General features: G+C 42.8%; 1 protein-coding gene across 5 annotated transcripts in view; it reads right to left on the bottom strand.

The window, feature by feature from the left end:
• Nucleotides 1–3,970: 3,970 nt before the first annotated feature.
• Nucleotides 3,971–20,318, bottom strand: part of METTL8 (methyltransferase 8, tRNA N3-cytidine) — a 66,136-nt gene continuing 49,788 nt past the window's right edge. Inside the window, exon 8 of one of the 5 annotated variants that reach the window (XM_064163045.1) lies at nt 3,971–5,056. In XM_064163045.1, coding sequence (XP_064019115.1) covers nt 5,014–5,056 — 43 coding nt within the window. In that variant the 3' untranslated portion in view covers nt 3,971–5,013. Of the gene's footprint in view, nt 5,057–7,164; nt 7,175–20,318 lie in introns of those variants that run through there. The other 4 variants (XM_064162971.1, XM_064162989.1, XR_010306664.1 and 1 more) reach the window with 4 other exon arrangements.

The raw sequence follows: 20,318 nt of genomic DNA, 5'->3' as shown, positions 1-20,318 counted from the left end.
AAAATTCACGATGCCAAAGAAAGCACAGACTGGCAGAAAGACAATGGGTTTCCAAAAGCAGATTTTAATTAGCTGAGGCAATTACTGGGTGGGTATATATTTTGGAAGAAATTCAGAAGGAAACGAGACCACAGGAAAGCTGGCAGTTAGTGAATGAAGTGTACTAAAGGCACACCAGTAGATTACCCTGATGCAAAGAAAGGACTGAAAGACAGCAATAGGGCTTCACCAGGAGCTATTTGATTAACTTAAAAACATGAACACAGAAAAAGTGGAAACAAGAACAGATGAGTTTAAAATAATAGCATGCTCACATGGGGAACAAATTGGCAAGGCTAAGAGGCAAAATGAGTTAAACTAGGAAAAGGCCTAAAAGCCATTAAAACATCCCTCACATAAACATGAAGTAATGGAGACAAAGGAAGGTTCAAATCCAATATCTAACAAGAAGGATAGCAAATAATGTGACACAGAGATTACTAAAACAGTCAATGCTCTTTTAAAACTCAAGCACGTGTGCTCAAACTAGCACACGTGTCTACAAAAGTCTTATCATCAACTATTGTAGCCAAGTAGGGGGTGGCCTCTTCTCCCAGGCAACCAGCAATAGAACAAGGGGACACAGTCTCAAGTTGTGCCAAGGTAGGTATAGGCTGGATATTAGGAAGAAGTTCTTCACAGAGAGAGTGATTTCCCATTGGAATGGGCTGCCCAGGGAGCTGGTGGAGGCACCGTCCCTGGGGGTCTTCAAGCAAAGCCTGGATGAGGCACTTAGTGCCATGGTCTAGTTGACTGGATAGGGCTGGGTGATAGGTTGGACTGGATGATCTTGGAGGTCTCTTCCAACCTGGTTGATTCTATGATTCTATGATTCTATGCAAAATGATTAATTTAAACAAAGGTGCAAGAAGCATAGACCAGAAAAGGAAGGGAATGGGTTGAGGTGATATTAAGACGGAATCTTCTGATGCTGATGACTTAGAAGCATAGTTCAGAAAGCAGTGGATAAAGCCTTTCTTCTCATAGCTTTTGTGTCTCCTGTTTAGATTAGCCCAGAGTGAAAGCACTGACTGAAATTTATGTCTGGAATATTCATAACTTTCTTCTGTGAGATTTCCAATGCCTGATATCATGCTTTCATTTACACTGAATTCCTTGTTGCCATAGAGGGCTCTCTATTGACTCTTATTTACCTGCACACTTTCACAACAGCTGTAGAAATGTAGTGCCTTTGAGACCATGACCATTCAGTCCAGTTTGGCTAGAAATTGAGCAACAAGTTCAAAAAGCATGGTGTGGTCTGACTGGTCACACAGTGAGATCATATAAACTGTGTTTCCATAGTAAACTGTGCTAATGCTGCTGCCTGTTTTGAGAAGTAGAGTTCAAGTGATGTAACTTTCATAAAGAGTTCTTTCATTTCTGAGGGACACTACCCTAAGTTATTAGGCAGTTAGTGTACAGGCATGAAGGCAACAATATGATAGGAAAGAGATGAAGAAGTAAGATGTTAAAAAGTAATCTTAGGATCATTATTGTGTCAAATCTTTCCAATTTATTTCTTAGAAAGGCAACAGGCCTATTGAATCAGAAGGAAGCAGTAAATGTGATTATCTGCGTTTCAGCAAAGTTTTCAGTTGGGTCCTCTTTAATTTTGCCTGCAATACAAAATAAAATGTGTAGAGGAAACCAAGATACAGTTGACACTCAAGTAGTTAAGTATTTCTCCCAAACAGCATTTACCAACAGTTTCCTGACAAAGCAGGATGGCACTGCAGTAACATCCTTCAGGGATTTCACATCCATCCTATTCTATTCAGTTTTGCATTGAACAGCTTTGATGATAGAACAGGGAGTAAAGTTGAAAAAATTGCACAAAATTTGGAAGGTGGTTACAAATGCATAGGAAAACACATCAGAATTCAAAATACCCAGGTAATGGGAGATACAGTATAGCAGCAACGAGCTCCTTTTTTACAGACAGAAACTGCATACTACACACAACAAAAATAAGACAGAGTATACCAATGGCATCCTGGCCTGGATCAGGAACAGTGTGGCCAGTAGGACAAGGGAGGTTCTTCTGCCCCTGTACTCAGCACTGGTCAGGCCACACCTTGAGTACTGTGTCCAGTTCTGGGCTCCTCAATTCAAGAGACATGTTGAGATACTGGAACATGTCCAGAGAAGGGCAAAGAAGCTGGTGAGGGGTCTGGAGCACAGCCCTGTGAGGAAGAGGCTGAGGGAACTGGGGGTGTTTAGCCTGGAGAAGAGGAGGCTCAGGGGTGACCTCATTGCTGTTTACAACTACCTGAAGGGAAGTTGCAGACATGTGGGGGTTGGTCTCTTCTGCCAGGCAAGCAGCAACAGAACAAGGGGACACAGTCTCAAGTGGTGCTGGGGGAGGTACAGTCTGGATGTTAGGAGGAAGTTCTTCCTAGAGAGAGTGATTGGCATTGGAATGGGCTGCCCAGGGAGGTGGTGGAGTCGCCATCCCTGGAGGTGTTAAAAAAAAAGCCTGGCTAGGCTGGGTGATAGGTTGGTCTGGATGATCTTGGAGGTCTCTTCTAACCTGGTTGATTCTATGATTCTATGATTCTATGAATATAATACAGTGAAGCTTTAACAAGGCAACAGGACTGCAGAAAAGGATAGGAAGGTTTGAGTGAATTTCAAACCAAGTATGAGTCAACAATAACATGATGATGCTGCAGAAAGGCATTTCACATTCCAGAATGTATTAGGAAGTGTGCAGTATGTGAAATGCAGGACCTAATTATTTTGCAGTCCTCAGTGCCACTGAGGCCTCAGCTGGAGCATTCTGAGTAATTCTGGGCAATGTACACCAAGAAAACGATTTGGATGTAGTTGAAATGAAATCAACAAGAAGGATAAGTTCTTTGCACCCATCTGAGTTATAACAAGTGACAATTATAGGAAGAAGGGAAGGGAAGGGGAAAAGGGAAGGGGAAAAGGGAAAAGGAAGGGAAGGGGAAAGGAAGGGAAGGGGAAAGGAAAAGGGACAACCAAAAAATCCTTTCAACTTGGAGTCTAGATTAGATGGAATAGGTTTCTGGAGGTTATGGAATCCCCTTCATTTGTGGTTTTTAACAACAGCCTACACAAACATCTCTCAGGGATAACCTAGTTACCCATTTACTGGGATGGACTGGATGACCTTTTAAGGTCTTTTTCTGTTCCTTTCCTTTCTTTGTTTTGGTTTTTTTTTTTGCCTCCTGTAATAATGCCATCACTTGAGAACCTGTTTCCTTTACCTTAACTGCTATAGGTTAGGCAATACAACTATTGTGGGCAGTCAATGCCTTAGTGAAATTCAAAGCAAACATCCATGTTAAACAAGAAATAATTCAGAAAATGAAAAAAAAAAAAAGAACACTATTTTTTGCCATTTGTAAACAAACAAACAGACAAAAATAAACAGATAAATAAACCACAGATTGTTATAATGGCAATGACTATTAATATTTTTTTATCCAGCTGGCACATATGTATCTTCACAAATGCTTCACTCAATACCTAACTATATTCTGTTAACGATGATCATAGAATCAGTCAAGGTTGGAAGGGAACACAAGGATCATCTAGGTACAACCCCCTTGCCATGGGCAAGGACACCCTACCCTAGAGCAGGCTGCCCACAGCCTCATCCAGCCTGGCCTTAAGCACCTCCAGGCATGGGGCCTCAACCACCTCCTTGTGCAACCCATTCCAGGCTCTCACCACTCTCATGTTGAACAACTTCCTCCTCACCACCAGTCTCAATCTCCCCACCTCCAGCTTTGCTCCATTCCCCTTAGTCCTGTCACTCCCTGAGAGCCTAAAAAGTCCCTCCCCAGCTTTTTTGTAGGCCCCCTTCAGATACTGGAAGGCCACAAGAAGGAGTTCATTGTCTTAGCAAGTGATATGATCGATCCCATGGCAAGAATCACACTGCTGTGTTAAAGAGAAGTAAAAAAATACTATCTTTGTTTAATTACATCATTTCTTAAAATACAATTCTCTTGTCCAAAGCTTCCATTTTATAAGCATTAAGGTGTCAGATTGAGATTCTGAGTTCTTTTAAAGTAACCAGGGTAATTACTTTTATTTTCATTATTAGCTTTAACCTGAGTTTATTTGAAGAGAAAAGGATCTGTGATTTTCAACAGCACACAAAAGTGATACATGAAATAAGAGGAAAAACAACTCGCAGAAGAACTGTGCATGAAGCTCTGTCAGCACCTCAGGGCTATGATGGTATCATAAACCACACAAGAGTTTTTCTCCTGTGCTTAAGATGCTGTCATCAGAAACCTCCTGTGTTTATCCATGGTAGCCTTAGGTATCACTGTTACCGGTACTTAGATAATATCAAGCTGTGCACACGCACAGAGGTACAAAGTGTCAAGTTACAGTTACAGTTGATGTGATGGCACTTTCATCCTGAGGATTAACACAATCCCTTTTAAACAAAAGGATTATTTGTGTTGAAGTGTTTCTGACTATTAAAGTTTTAGATGATGTATAGCAGTTAATTAATATATACATGTATTTCTTTTTCCATACTTTTGTAACTACCAAGAAAGATTTTTCCAGTTACCTAAACACACAAAAAAAATTATGTTCCAGGATAGCATTTTAAAATATTCACTTAAAATTACTTTCCTAGAACTCTAAAATGGTTATGTTTTCAGACCAAGGCTGTAGTTTACAAAATATAGGTAGTATCAGAGAGTTTTGATGTGCTTCAACCAACCAATCAAGAAAATAACTTGGTTCCAGCCACTGGTCTGCAGTGGGATAAAAAAAACAAGCTGGAAACTAACCACAGATACTAGTTTCAAAATATGGGATGTGTGGTGTAACATGTTCTGTGTTATCAAGATCCCCATCAAAAAATCTGACCATCCTTACCAAAATCGTGTGAAGCATCAGAACTTTGCTAGATAGTAATTGATCCAAGGTCAATATAATTCTTATGCTTGGCTCTCCTGTTTCAGTAGACAGGGATGTTTAATTCTGTAAATGTTTCCAGATGCTGCTAGGTGAAAAGGACCTGAGAAGGAGCAAGACAAGAAAACAAAATACACATTGCTTCAGTTAGTGTAAGACATTCTTCTGGCAACTGAGAGGATTAACTTTAATTTCCCATCTTAACACACAACTGCACGCCAGATTTTTACAATGCAGAGATGTGAGGGGAAGAATATTGCAGAGACACTGACAGGTACCAATGACTCCATTTTCTGGATTGGATTTTTGATTGTCCTACATGCCAAAATGTAAGCCTTTCTCCCAGCTGAAAAGATAGGAAGACACCAAAAATAAATCAACTATATAATGTAAGAATTAGCTTAGCTGTTTGGGAAATATTGAGAAGAAAGTACAATGCTTATGCCTGTAAACCTAAGTTATTAAGCATACAAAAAAACAAGTGTACACAACCAGCTGTGCAGTTTCTACCTACACTTTTGTGGGTGCAATGTATGTAGAATTGCTTCTTTTTAAACCAGCTCAAATTGAAATTGAATTTTAGGGCTTCCCATTTTTTTACCCCTCTGGTATAATATTGCATATAGGATGAATGGCATCATAAGGGAATTAGTTTGTATCTCATATCTTTTTTTTTCCACCAAATTGTATTCCCAGACTGTTTCCTGCAGCTGTTCATCTAATTCACCAGCAAAAAACCAACCAGAATATATTCAACAAGATTATACTGCTTTCATTTGGCCTCTTCAGAGAAGCAAAGAAAAAGTAGAGATGTAGGAGAGGTAAGAATGCAGTATGCAAGCATACATGGAAACACAAAATTCCCACAGTTAGACCTTTGATGTGTTAATTGGAAACTAGCTTTCCACATGGTCCCATTTTCTCCTCAACACAAGGGACACTAGCTCCTCTTGAGAAAGAAGAAAATGTAATGCCTGTCACACAGTTTTTCCTTGCTTACTTCAAGAACAAAGGGTTAAGACAAGCATAGAAAAAGCAGCTGAGAGGTTAGATAAACAAATAAAAAGGCTTAGGTATCTGGATATGTGTGTATGGTGATAAGACAATTCCTAGACAACTTTCCCTCTCCCCTTGTGTAACGCAGACAAAAGATGCTGTCAAGCCTATTAGGCCTCCTCCCTTTCTCTGCTGCTGCAGCTTTCAGAAAGCACAATGCTTATTAGTACCACAACAAACAGGGATAATGTACTCCAAGTGAATCACATCTTCCTGGGTATAATCAATAGCTACACCATAAAAAAAGGTCATAAGTTAAAGACTCAAACTGCAGATATTAAAACATGACACAGTATGCAGAGATGACATTGACTTACCAGCACCTAATCGAAGAGGCTCGATCTAGTCATAGAATTATAGAATCAACCTATACTCAGCACTGGGCTGGCCACACCTTGAGTCCTGTGTCCAGTTCTGGGCTCCTCAATTCAAGAGAGATGTTGAGATACTGGAATGTGTCCAGAGAAGGGTGACAAAGCTGGTGAGGGGCCTGGAGCACAGCCCTGTGAGGAGAGGCTGAGGGAGCTGGGGGTGTGCAGCCTGGAGAAGAGGAGGCTCAGGGGTGACCTCATTGCTGTCTGCAACTACCTGAAGGGAGGCTGTAGCCAGGTGGGGGTTGGTCTCTTCTCCCAGGCAACCAGCAACAGAACAAGGGGACACAGTCTCAAGTTGTGTCTAGGGAGGCATAGGCTGGATGTTAGGAGGAAGTTCTTGCCAGAGAGAGTGATTGGCATTGGAATGGGCTGCCCAGGGAGGTGGTGGAGTCGCCGCGCCTGGAGGTGTTCAAGAAAAGCCTGGATGAGGCACTCAGTGCCATGGTCTAGTTGACTGGATAGGGCTGGGTGATAGGCTGGACTGGATGATCTTAGAGGTCTCTTCCAAAATCAAGCACATTCCCCTCTTGCTTCTACTTTGCTCTGTGGCAGTCCAGCAATGTTTCACGGAAGTATTAACAAGCACCAAACAAAAAAACCCAAACAAAACCAGATGGAAAAGCATTCTGCATACCCTTTGGTCAAAGCAGGATTTTTTGGTTTGTATTTTCCCCTCCTTGGTTCAGTGTCAAGCAGTGGTGGTTTTTAGTGGTGGATGTGCAGCCCAGTAGCTCTCAGTACACTGGAGTACACTTCATTATGGTCTGGCAACGTCAGCCTGGATGATTTTTCTAGAAGGCAGAAGTGGTTTTTTCTTTTACTGTACTCTTTCACTCGCTTCCCAATTCTCCAATAAATGTTAAGTGGGTTGGATGCATCTTTCCTGCCAGTTTTAGTAGGAAGCAGTTACTGTTCACCAATAATAAACATTTACATTTGCAAAGTTCTTTTCTCTGTTATGTTAGATTCTGACCCATGGCTGTTCTTTTCACAAACAATCCATATTTGCTGCATATTTGTAAAAGTCAGTACCAGTATGCAGATACTGTAGCATATTTTGAGGATCATAGAATCATAGAATCAACCAGGTTGGAAGAGACCTCCAAGATCATCCAGGCCAACCTAGCACCCAGCCCTAGCCAGTCAACTAGACCATGGACCGAGTGCCTCATCCAGACTTGTCTTCAACACCTCCAGGGACAGCACATCCACCACCTCCCTGGGCAGCCCATTCCAATGCCAATCACTCTCTCGGCCAACAACTTCCTCCTAACATCCAGCCTAGACCTCCCCTGGCACAACTTGAGACTGTGTCCCCTTGTTCTGTTGCTGGTTGTCTGGCAGAAGAGACCAAACCCCACCTGGCTACAATGTCCCTTCAGGTAGTTGTAGACAGCAATGAAGTCACCCCTGTGCCTCCTCTTCTCCAGGCTAAACAACCCCAGTTCCCTCAGCCTCTCTTCACAGGGCTGTGTTCCAGGCCTCTCACCAGCTTTGTCGCCCTTCTCTGGACATGTTCCAGCATCTCAGCATCTCTCTTGAATTGAGGAGCCCAGAACTGGACACAGCACTCAAGGTGTGGCCTGACCAGTGTTGAGTATAGGGAAAGAATAACCTCCCTTGTCCTACTGGCCACACTGCTCCTGATCCAGGCCAGGATGCCATTGGCTCTCTTGGCCACCTGGGCACACTGCTGGCTCATGTTCAGCTACTATCTACCAGCATCCCCAGGTCCCTTTCTTCCTGGATGCTCTCCAGCCACTCTGTCCTCAGCCTGTAGTGCTGCTTGGGGTTGTTGTGGCCAAAGTGCAGAACCCTGCACTTGTCCTGCTGCTGTCTGGATAGATGTGTAGTTTAAGTCTTCCATTATGACCTCATTTTGAGATACCCTCTATTTCCCATTTATGTTATATTTCAATTCCCCTTTTTCAGACTGTCTCAAATTTGTTGTCCTCCCTCCCCCATCCCTTTTCTAACATGAATGCATGAAGTGTCTCTAAGTGAATGCTTTCAGTCTCATCTGACAGATGTATGCCAGGATGAATCTGGTATCACAGTTCATATATTAGAGGAAAATATCAAAATTGCATCCTCTGCAACACTGATTAAGGGACAGGTTGAATCCATAAGGCATTTCAGGGCACACTGCTAAAGATACTGCCTGCAAGAATAGGAAAATTGAATCTATTGCATATAGCATAAAAAGCTAGATACTGGAGACACACAATATGTAGCCTGAAACACACTAGCATGAAATGAGGCAATGAAATGGTTTCACTGTGCCAAGCTGAATCTCTCGAGATGGTGACATACAATCAGAATCAACCAGGTTGGAAGAGACCTCCAAGATCATCCAGTCCAACCTAGCACCCAGCCCTGTCCAATCACCTAGAGCACAGCACTAAGTGCCTCATCCACATCTAGTACCACAATGCAGAACTTTAGTCTTGAGTAAAACTTCCAGTACTTTCAGACCCTAAAAAGGCACTGTCACCTCACACTACCCTTCTGCTTCCTTCTAGCTTGATACCCATCCTTATTTTTTTTTGCTTCATGTTTTGAAATTATTCAATAAAATCTTTTTTATCCCTTAAGTTCTCCCTGCAATGTGCACACACTCCTCCAAGAGTTTTCCTATTTGCAATCAGGAAAGCTCAGGTTTCTTGGGGAGGATCATTGCAAAAGAAATTCCAGGGCCAGCTTCAGTATGAGTCTTGGTTTACCACTTACAGTGACAGAAGAATTTCCTAACATAGACAGCAGCCACTGGTGAGCTTAAATCTACAAGATACCACTTGAGCTGAGAGTCAGCTGATTTTAAGTGTGCAATCAAACACAGGCAGAGAAAAACCGACTGATGTGTCAGAGCCTCCTTAATTTGGAAGAAGATATTGCACAGTGCACTGAAGCACCCATTACTGCTGCTATTGCTGCATATATGTATAAGCTCAGCTGAAGGTGATCTCCATAGCTTTGGCAGGAGGCACCCAGACACAATTCAGAGAAGAACAAGTGCTTTCCATGTCATTAATCAAGCTGAGAGAAGCAATCAGAAGTACAAAGTAGAGATCCAGTTTCACAGGGAGAGGCTGAATTAAATTTCAGACTACTCTAACAACTATCTGGGGAGCTGCAGGAAACTATTATGCAATATAATTTTATCTACAAGATTTCTTCTCATGCAAACACATCAAGTAGTTATTTTCTTAGCTGATATCTAAACAGCCCTATTAAAAAGAGTGGAAGATACAGAACAATGGTCTTGACTTACAGGCAACATACTGGCCAAAGACCTTCTGTAATGTTCATAGAATCAACCAGGTTGGAAGAGACCTCCAAGATCATCCAGTCCAACCTAGCACCCAGCCCTATCCAGTCAACTAAATCATGGCACTAAGTGCCTCGTCCAGGCTTTGCTTGAACACCTCTAGGGACGGTGACTCCACCACCTCCCTGGGCAGCCCATTCCAATGGCAAAGTCCTTAGCACAATACAGGCCAGTGAAGACTGGGATCCCAGCCAAGAGCCTTTTTCCTTCTTTCATGAAGTGCAGGATCCTTCTCAGGAATGCATGCATGAAAATACCTACTTTACAAAAGGCAAGACCTAAGGATAGGAAGCTAATACAGAACTAGACAGAACCAAAAATAAAAGATAGCTGAAAAATTAAACAGTGCCTTGAAGGACTTTAATAACTTAGTTATAAGTGGTGTGCTTTATTAATAAATATCAAAGAAATCTGGTATTTATTATCACATCTGAGTGAAACTGAGGTCTGAGTTTCAAAAACATTAAAAAAAACAAATGCTAATCACAGTTCCACAAAGAACCCAAATGCATCCTGAGTCTATCTCATTCAGGTACAAAGAAATAATCTTATACAAACCTGGAAAGCTAGGGACAAACATTAATACACTGCTCGACAGGATGCTTGCAGTAGCTATTATTGGCAATGGATGTCATTGAACGTTATCCTCCTTCTATGCTACTGCATTGATGATGTGCTGGTTGAGGCTCTATTTCATACATTAGCTTTCCTAGGAAAGCACAACTGCACCTTAGGGGTAAAACTATGATCCTACTGAAGTCAGTAGCAAAGCTCTCATTTTTATAAAGAGGACTGGAATTTCATATTAAGAGTTATTGTATGGAGAGATGTACTAATCCTGTATTCCTCATCTCTCTCTCTAGGGAAAACTTATTTTCACTTGTGCAAAATCTTATATAAGTCTCAATGCTGACACATAAAAGAGCATATCTATCAGACCTGACCACCAAAAGAAAATGCATCTCATTTTCTGCTTTCCAAAGATAGATTCACCATTCATATTCAACTGTCACAGGAACAACAGTGAAAGCAACGCCTGTCTCAGATGAGGGGATTCAGTCAAGGTTTAAGGATCCTAAGGAAGCAAAGAGAACACAGTTCACTATTAGATTCATCAAGTGTATTTGTTACCCAAGTACTTGTGAGAGGCCTGAAACACAACCCTATGAGGAGAGGCTGAGGGAGCTGGGGTTGTGCAGACTGGAGAAGAGAGGGCTCAGGGGTGACCTCATTGCTGTCTGCAACTACCTGAAGGGAGGCTGTAGCCAGGTGGGGGTCAGTCTCTTCTGCCAGGCAAGCAGCAACAGAACAAGGGGACACAGTCTCAAGTTGTGCTGGGGCAGGTCTAGGCTGGGTGTTAGGAGGAAGTTCTTGACAGAGAGGGTGATTGGCATTGGAATGGGCTGGCCAGGGAGGTGGTGGAGTCACCATCCCTGGAGGTGTTACAAGCAAAGCCTGGATGAGGCACTTAGTGTCATGGTCTAGTTGATTGGCCAGGGCTGGGTGCTAGGTTGGACTGGCTGATCTTGGAGGTCTCTTCCAGCCTTGTTGATTCTATGATTCTAAGACTCACATACCTCAGGAACAGACAAAATATTTGTTTCATTGCCAAGAAAACCTAAAAGCACTAAAATCAGCCTTAAGACTCATACAACTTTGTATACAGTTCACTTCTTTTTTTCCCACAGGAAGTTCTACTCAGTTTTTGTCTCAGACAATTTCACCTCAGGTAATAAGGGCAAGTGGTTAATAACACACAGGACTCCTTTAGCTGCTGATATGCTAACAAGTAATATAATTGTGCCTAGGTTTTTATTTTAATGGAGATTACCTGCTTCAAATAATAACGGCCCTTCATTAGAGGGCATATTCCATCATGAACTGTACAGTATCTACCTAAGTCCCCAATGGGAGTTGTCATTTGGATTATAAATCTCACTTCTTTGTTCCATACAGACTTTGGGCCAGTTCTATCTCCTTTTCATTTATTCTAGTTGCTATTTTGATCTTTTTTCTATGATAGTACCTCAGTACACTCAAATTCATATTGTGAAGTTATTAAAAGGTCAAAACAAATATTCCTATAAAATATCCTGTAGAACATGTTCCACATCCTGCTCTAGGGTAGGGTGTCCCTGCCCATGGCAGGGGAGTTGGAACTAGACGATCCTTGTGGTCCCTTCCAACCCTGCCTGATTCTATGATCAAGTTTTTTAACCCCCAAGGGTAGAGGATGATCCATGGTCAGTTGCACATATTTGTTTACACCATCATTCAGAGAAATAGTGGCAAGAATAGGAGAAATAGTAGCAAGACTTTTTTGAACATTAGCTTCTATTTCTTATGTTATGCTTAATGTATTTCTTTATTGTTCCCTGATCATATTTCAGAGATACCTAAAGCAACACAGTGGCTACTTATGGAGCTCTAAGATTTTTGTCTGTTGGAGCTGGGAAGCAGCAAGTCAGCTCTCTCTGTTTTACATGCACATGCACACAAAGATAGGTACTCTGTCGAGGCACACAGCATTAAAGGAATGTTCCCTTTTTGTAGCTTCTGAGACAGTGCTGAACCCTTTTCAAAGAAAATTCTGTTTTCACATGGCCAAGCTTTGCTACTGTGGAAAGATCATTTGTTCTAGATGACCCATGTTTTATTTCTGAGCCCTTGAATACTCCAAAGCTTATTCTTCCAGAGAAAATAGAGCAGGATATCAATGCTGATTTACTATTATTTGAACAGGTAGAGCAAGGAAGAATCATAGAATCAACCAGGTTGGAAGAGACCTCCAAGATCATCCAGTCCAACCTATCACCCAGCCCTACCCAGTCAAATGGACAGCATCCTCCATCCTTGAGAACATATAGCATTGCCCTACACTAGCTGCAAGTCTTAAGTATCCAAGTTACCACTACATGTTATTGTATCACCATTACTGTAACCCACCCATCAACTGACAATGACATAGATGAGATTATTATTGATAGAATCATAGAATCAACCAGGTTGGAAGAGACCTCCAAAATCAGCCAGTCCAACCTATCCCCCAGCCCTGTCCATTCAACTAGACCATGGCACTAAGTGCCTCATCCAGGCTTTGCTTGAAGACCACCAGGCACGGCGACTCTACCACCTCCCTGGGCAGCCCATTCCATTATTAATTTAATTAAATTAAATATTCACCAGTGTGGGACAATTTCTTAGCCTCACAATCAATTGCAGTTAAACTAGATGTACCTAACTCCAAGACTGCAGCCAGGCCCACTTTGCTGCTGTGACAGGTACAAAGTACCCAGGCTGTTTGTGAATCCTTTGTTTTATATATGACTTTAATGGTTACTCCTGGCCTTGTTATTTGGTCCTGGTGGACAGCAGTGACAAACTGTTCACTGCATAACTTCTTGGGATGGGATCCAATAACCTGCCCAAGGTTTTTTTTTATAAAAAAGTTGCAATTTCTCTTTCATAGAAGCTTTCACTTTTCAATACTGTCATTCCAAACTCTAGCCCTTTTACCTTCATATGTTGGGAGTACTGATAGACAGTAGGCTGAAGGTGAGCCAGCAGTATGCCCAGGTGGCTAAGAGAGCCAGTGGCATCCTGGCCTTGATCAGGAAGAGTGTGGCCAGTAGGACAAGGGAGGTTATTCTTCCCCTGTACTCAACACTGGTCAGGCCACACCTTGAGTACTGTGTCCAGTTCTGGGCTCCTCAATTCAAGAGAGATGTTGAGATACTGGAATGTGTCCAGAGAAGGGTGACAAAGCTGGTGAGGGGCCTGGAACACAGCCCTGTGAGGAGAGGCTGAGGGAGCTGGGGGTGTGCAGCCTGGAGAAGAGGAGGCTCAGGGGTGACCTCATGGCTGTCTGCAACTACCTGAAGGGAGGCTGTAGCCAGGTGGGGGTTGGTCTCTTCTGCCAGGCAACCAGCAACAGAACAAGGGCACACAGTCTCAAGTGGTGCCAGGGACAGTATAGGCTGGAAGTTAGGAGGAAGTTCTTCCCAGAGAGAGTGATTGGCATTGGAATGGGCTGCCCAGGGAGGTGGTGGAGGCACTCAAGAAAAGACTGGAAGAGGCACTTAGTGCCATGGTCTAGTTGACTGGATAGGGCTGGTTGCTAGGTTGACTGGATGATCTTGGAGGTCTCTTCCAACCTGGTTGATTCTATGATTCTGTGATTCTAAGGGTAAAAGTAAGCCTTTTGGCAAGGAATGCTGCAGGGAAGTAGAGTTAAAAAAATCTATACAGGGACCAGGATGCCAATAACTGAGCCTCACACATTCAGAATTACTCAGGAGATCCCAGACCTTGGCTCAAAAGAGTAATTGCACTGTTATTGCAAAGTTCTCATACAGACAGTGCAGAGTTCACAAAGACATAAGCTTTTTCCTGCTTTTCAGGATCAGAATTAAACTGTCAGCCTGCCTTAATGCCAGTACTTAGTTATTGCTATGAATAAACTCAGAAATGTCCAATGTTGGGTATATTAAGTAGAACATTAAATCCCTAATCCCTATTAGTGATGATGGGTACTTTTCCACACAGAACTTCCCAAATGTCATTCACAAACCAGAATCATGTCTGACTTTAATATCATAGAATCAACCAGGTTGGAAGAGACCTCCAAGATGATCCAGTCCAACCTAGCACCCAGCCCTAGCCAATCAACTAGACCATGGCACTAAGTGCCTCTTGCAGGCTTTGCTTGAACACCTCCAGGGACAGTGACTCCACCACCTCCCTGGGCAGCCCATTCCAATGGCAAATCGCTCTCCAGGAAGAACTTCCTCCTGACATCCATCCTATGATGACTTTGCTTTTGCATAAAAATCACACACAAATCCCAAAATATTACAGGTCTCAAAAACCTCATTATCCATATGTGTCATAAGATAGCTATAAAGACTTTGTTGAAGATACCTGAGAGATCTACACAAAACTGATGAAATGGAAAGGCACTGAAATAGGCCTATTACATAGAGGTCCTACAGCAAGATTTCTGTTAGACTTCTGATACAGTTTTCTGTCTGACCCTCAGGGCAAAACTTATGACCCCTATCTGCAGGAAGAATTTACTGTCAACATACACTGTACAGAAGAGGAAAAGGAAAAAAAACGAGCTCACACCATATTCACACCAACCTCACAGCTCCTTAAGGCACTCATTTTCTAAATATTTTTGTCCAGTAACATGAGCTTTGTTTCAAGTTTCTTTATGGCAGGTCAGGAGAAAGAAATTGAAGGCAGGCTTGCTAACCGCTTGCCTTCTTTTTAATTCCTCCTGGGAATGAAAAGTATATTCAGCTTTTCCTCCTTTGGCACCACACTGCCCTCGTGGAAGATTACTGAAACATGAATTTCTGAAGGCTGTGTGAAGCAGAAGCATGTCCCTGTGTGTAGGAATGATGTTAATTCCTGTCACTCTGAACATCCGAGTGAGATTGTTGTCAAAGCTGCTTCTGAAAGACCAAGGAATTTGTGCCATTCAGTTCAATGGCTTTCATCACCTCTATTAGACTAAACATGAATGTAATATAGCCAAGCCAGATTCCAAAGGTTAGTCTTTCATTTAGGCAAAGTACAGGAGATGCAAAAGCTGTGCAGCAGTTACAGAAATCTACCTCGGATTCAATAAGCCAATTGAACACGAAAGGAACATCCTTTCTAAATGCAAATTATTCAGGTGTGATTTGAGTTCCTTAAAGGTTACTCTTCAGTCCTCTCTCTCTGTCTAATAAATGAGAACACAGCACAGCTTCCTTTTTCAAAATTCTTTGTATTAAGCCATCCTGATGCTTTTATTACAGGCCTTTACTATAAGGAGCAGATACAGACTCTGGATTGCATCTGCCCTGTGACTGTTGAGCACCTACATTAATCTTTTACTAAAGCACTTATGAGAAGAACTGAGAAACTAATTTTAAAAAGCAAGTCTGACAATGTAGCAATGCACAGACATACCCAAGCTGCAGGACTTTCTCTTTGCTTTTCATTTTGCCAAAAGATTCTGTAGTTTCCTATCTGGGTGAGTAAAACCAGAAGCAGCCTAACAATACTTGTCATTAAAAAGTGTCAACAGATCATAGAATCAACCAGGTTGGAAGAGACCTGCAAGGTCATCCAGTCCAACATATCACCCAGCCCTGGCCAGTCAACTAGACCATGGCACTAAGTGCCTCATCCAGGCTTTGCTTCAACAGCTCTAGCCACAGAGACTCCACCACCTCCCTGGGCAGCCCATTCCAATGCCAATCACTCTCTCTGGGAAGAACTTCCTCCTAACATCCAGCCTAGACCTCCCCCAAAACAACTTGAGACTGTGTGCCCCTGTTCTGTTGCTGGTTGCCTGGCAGAAGAGACCAATCCCCACCTGGCTACAACCGCCCTTCAGGTAGTTGCAGACAGCAATGAGGTCACCCCTGAGCCTCCTCTTCTCCAGGCTAAACAACCCCTGAACAGGTATGCAAAATAGCTGCAGATCTGGCTGTGAAATTTGTTTATTATGTGATCTTGTCTTGATTGAGGTTGGTGGCAAAACTTGGTTCCTGTGGGTCAGAACAATATTTGTTATATCAATTTCATGCCAAAGTTCTAGAAATTGTGAGGCATAAATCTATTACATAAAGATGTTATATTAGAGCTGCTGTCTACACAGAAGACCATAATTGTGCTTAAATTAAACACTGAATAACAGCTGCCACTGACTAGGATGCTGCTGTGAACTCGTGTGGCACTGGCACATTCAGTAGAGAAACTTGCAAGCATAGTTTAGACATAAAAGCTGCATTTTGTACAGAAATTACATTTCACTGTAACTCCTGTGTGCTAGTTTGAGCCTGGCTGTGATGTTTCAGTGAGAGGAATTAGATTACAGGCTGTGAGAAGGAAACAATGGTGATGTCTGCTTCACTCATAGGCTTGCTGAGATGGATAAAAACAAGAACACAAACATAGATAACAGAGTTGCTCTCTTGCTTTGGCTGCCTGCACTTCTCTCTCTAGCCTGCTGTCTGTGTGACTAATCCTTCTGCTTCCTAACTCCCCTGGCTGATTCTCCAAACTCACCTTCAACATAAGGCAAAGTCTGGGATAAGGTAGAGGGGTGGAAGAGAGGTGGAAGGGTGGTTAGGAGCCCCTCCTGGGGACTCTGGTCTCTGGGAGGGCTGTTGTGTTTCTGTATTACTTTTTTCACTTGTATATTTCAGTCTATAGCTGTATAGATTGTAAATACACTTGATGATCTGTGAGGTCTCTTCCAACCTTGGTGATACTGTGATACTGTGATACTGTGATACCTGCTTGTATATTGTACTAAGATGTAAATATAAAGCTTCATTCTGACTTTGAGCTTGACTGAGTCTAATCTGGGTGATTTCTTAAGTGTGGAGGGGTGGGTAATACCCAAATCATCACAATGTATTGGTGTAGTATTCTACCCTAGTTTAATCACAAACAGATCTTCTCATCATCCTGCCGTAATACTGTCCAAAAACCCCTTTTTGCTGTGAAGTTGTCTTAGTTTTACACCAGCTTGATGGAAACTGATAAAGCTGGTTTAGAGCTAGAAGCAAATGAAACAACACTAATCTCAAATTTTAATGCAAGTTGCTAACTTGCTGTGGTTTTGTAACTTACACACGGATGACTAACTTTTAAAACCTCAAACTTTGCATGTTTTAAATTCTCATAGAAAATGAGGGCACAGTCTCATTTTGAAGCTTCTATCTTATAGCAATGCTCAGAAGTGACCTCATTGCTGTCTACAACTACCTGAAGGGAGGTTGTAGCCAGCTGGGAGTCAGACTCTTGCCAGGTAAGCAGCAACAGAACAAGGGGACACAGTCTCAAGTTGTGCCAGGGGTGGTCTAGGCTAGATGTTAGGAGGAAGTTGTTGCCAGAGAGAGTGATTGGCATTGGAATGGGCTGCCCAGGGAGGTAGTGGAGTCGCTATCCCTGGAGGTGTTGAAGAAAAGCCTGGATGAGGCACTTAGTGCCATGGTCTAGTTGACTGGCCAGGGCTGGGTGCTAGGTTGGACTGGATAATCTTGGAGGTCTCTTCCAGCCTGCTTGATTCTATGATTCTCTTTTTTGACTAACCAATCAGCTACATATGAACTGCCACTGTACAGAAGCAATGTATGTTGGATGCAACGGCCAATGGCAAGTACTTTGTTGCTTAACACAGCTACAGGGGTTTTATACCCTGTTAAGAAGTTCTGTTCTCAGCTACTTCATCCAACAAAAAAATAAATAAAAAAATCTTGAAACACACTGTAGGTACTCAGCATGAAAGTTTGAAACAGAACTTATATAAAAAAAAACCCTATTTTCTCTCAAAAGTCTTTGCTGCTATCCACTTACCCTTTCCTTAATCCAAAGATCATCTGGACTCTAATCAATTTAAATAAAGAAGCATTTACTTCATTTAAACAGAGACAGGCACTGGCACGCCCCTGGGCTGTACCTGGCCTGCCAGAACAATAAGCATGTGCTAATTTGAGCCAAGCTGGGATATTTTAGCGAGAGGAAATAGATGACAGGCTGTGAAAAGGAAACAATGGGGATGTCTACTGCACTCATAGGCTTGCTGAGATGTATAAAAACAAGAACACTAACACAGATAACAGAGTTGCTCTCTTGCTCTGGCTGCCTCCCTCCTCTCTCTAGCCTGCTGTCTGTGTAACTGATCTGCTTCCTAACCCCCTGGCCAGTCCTCCAAACTCACCTTGAACATAAGGCAAAGTCTGGGATAAGGTAGAGGGGTGGGAAGGAGGTGGAAGGGTAGTTGGGAGCACCTCCTGGGGCTCTGGTTTCTGGGAGGGCTGTTGTGTTTCTGTATTGCCCTTTTAACTTGTATATAGCTGTATAGATTGTAAATACCTGCTTGTATGTTGTGCTAAGCTGTAAATATAAAGCTTCATTCTAATTTCCAGCTCATCTGAGTCTAGTCTGGGTGATTTCATAAGGGGAGGTAGGGGGATAGGTAACATCCAAACCATCACAAAGCATCAGGCCTCACAGCATGTTCAAGGGCTCACTTTCCTGGAAGGCCATGGGGAGGTGGCATCTATGTTGCACCTGCTCTGCAGCAGAGAGAACCAGGAGTGAGCCACAGCACTCTCGTGGCACCCAACAGGCACAATGGTTGAGGCCTGCCTGAGCAATTGCATCACCAGCAATGTACACATTTAGTCAAACTGACATAATGGTTGACCAGACAGGATCAAGAGGATTCAAGAGGTTCCAGCTCAACACAAGGGGGAATTTCCTTACTGTAAGGGTCACAAAGCACTGGAACAGGCTCCCCAGAGAAGCTGTAGAATCTCCTTCTCTGGAGACTTTCAAGGCCTGTCTGGATGCATTCCTCTGTGATCTGTGCTAGATTGTGTGGTCCTGCTCTGGCAGGGTCCTGCTCTGCTTGGGTCCTTTCCAACCCCTAACATCCTGTGATCCTGTGATTTCTTGCTCCCCACCCCACATTTTTGAGTGGTGAGGCACTCAGCAATCATTTCTTCAGCTGGGATCTATGCAGAAGGCACAGAATGCTGTCAAAATAAACCTCTAAATCACCAATGCAAAATGTAGCTTTTTAAAGAAGAAGTTTCTAGTATATAATACTGAATTATACAGATCTATCTGCAGTGAAAGTGAAAATGCCTTTTTTTTTTTGTTGTTTTTGCAATTCTGATTCCCTGCACAGGATTCTGAATGTCAAAATGCCCTTTCTATCAAAGCTCCCAGACAAACCTAAGCGTGCAGAAGTTAATCAGAAAGAATAAACCCACCAATCCACATGCTGAATGTTGTGATAACAAACCAACTGCACAAGTAGTGAGTCGAATCTCCTCTGATGTTTAGTCAGAGAACTGTTTCCACATGGCAGACTCTCACAAACTCATGTCCCTTACTCCCTGAACACAATAGCTAAAGCCCAATTGAAGAGCCTCAATTCACCCATTCAAAGGCTTAAGCTTCCTTCCTTAAATTGTATTTCTTTCAGGTTTCCTCCCCCAAAGTCTGCTTTTTCCACGTCCTCTGCATACAGCAAGAGCAGATGAGCTATCTTGAGAAAGTTTTGATGCTTAGCAGAAACTGAAACTTGTCATTCTTCTGCATTTCATTTAATAATTTAACTTAACTAATTTTTGTCACAAGAGCATAGAATCACAGAATCAGTCAGGGTTGGGAGGAACCACAAGGATCAGCTAGTTCTAACCCCCTTGCCATGGGCAGGGACACCCTATCCTAGATCAGGCTGCCCAGACCTTCATCCAGCCTGGCCTTAAACATCTCCAGCCATGGGGCCTCAACCACCTCCCTGGGCAACCCAGTCCAGGCTCTCACCACTCTCATGCTGAACAACTTCCTCCTCACCTCCAGTCTGAATCTCCCCACCTCCAGCTTTGCTCCATTCCCCCTAGTCCTGTCACTTCCTGAGAGCCTCAAAAGTCCCTCCCCAGCTTTTTTGTAGGCCCCCTTCAGATACTGGAATGCCACAAGAAGGTCACCTGGGAGCCTCCTCTTCTCCAGACTGAACAGCCCCAACTCTTTCAGTCTGTCCTCAGAGAGGAGGTGCTGCAGCCCTCTGATCATCCTCGTGGCCCTTC

This window comes from Pogoniulus pusillus, chromosome 2 (genome assembly GCF_015220805.1).
Source record: "Pogoniulus pusillus isolate bPogPus1 chromosome 2, bPogPus1.pri, whole genome shotgun sequence".
NCBI lineage: Eukaryota > Metazoa > Chordata > Aves > Piciformes > Lybiidae > Pogoniulus > Pogoniulus pusillus.
Note: the sequence above shows the minus strand (reverse complement) of the source record. Positions and strands in the feature narration are given on the sequence as shown.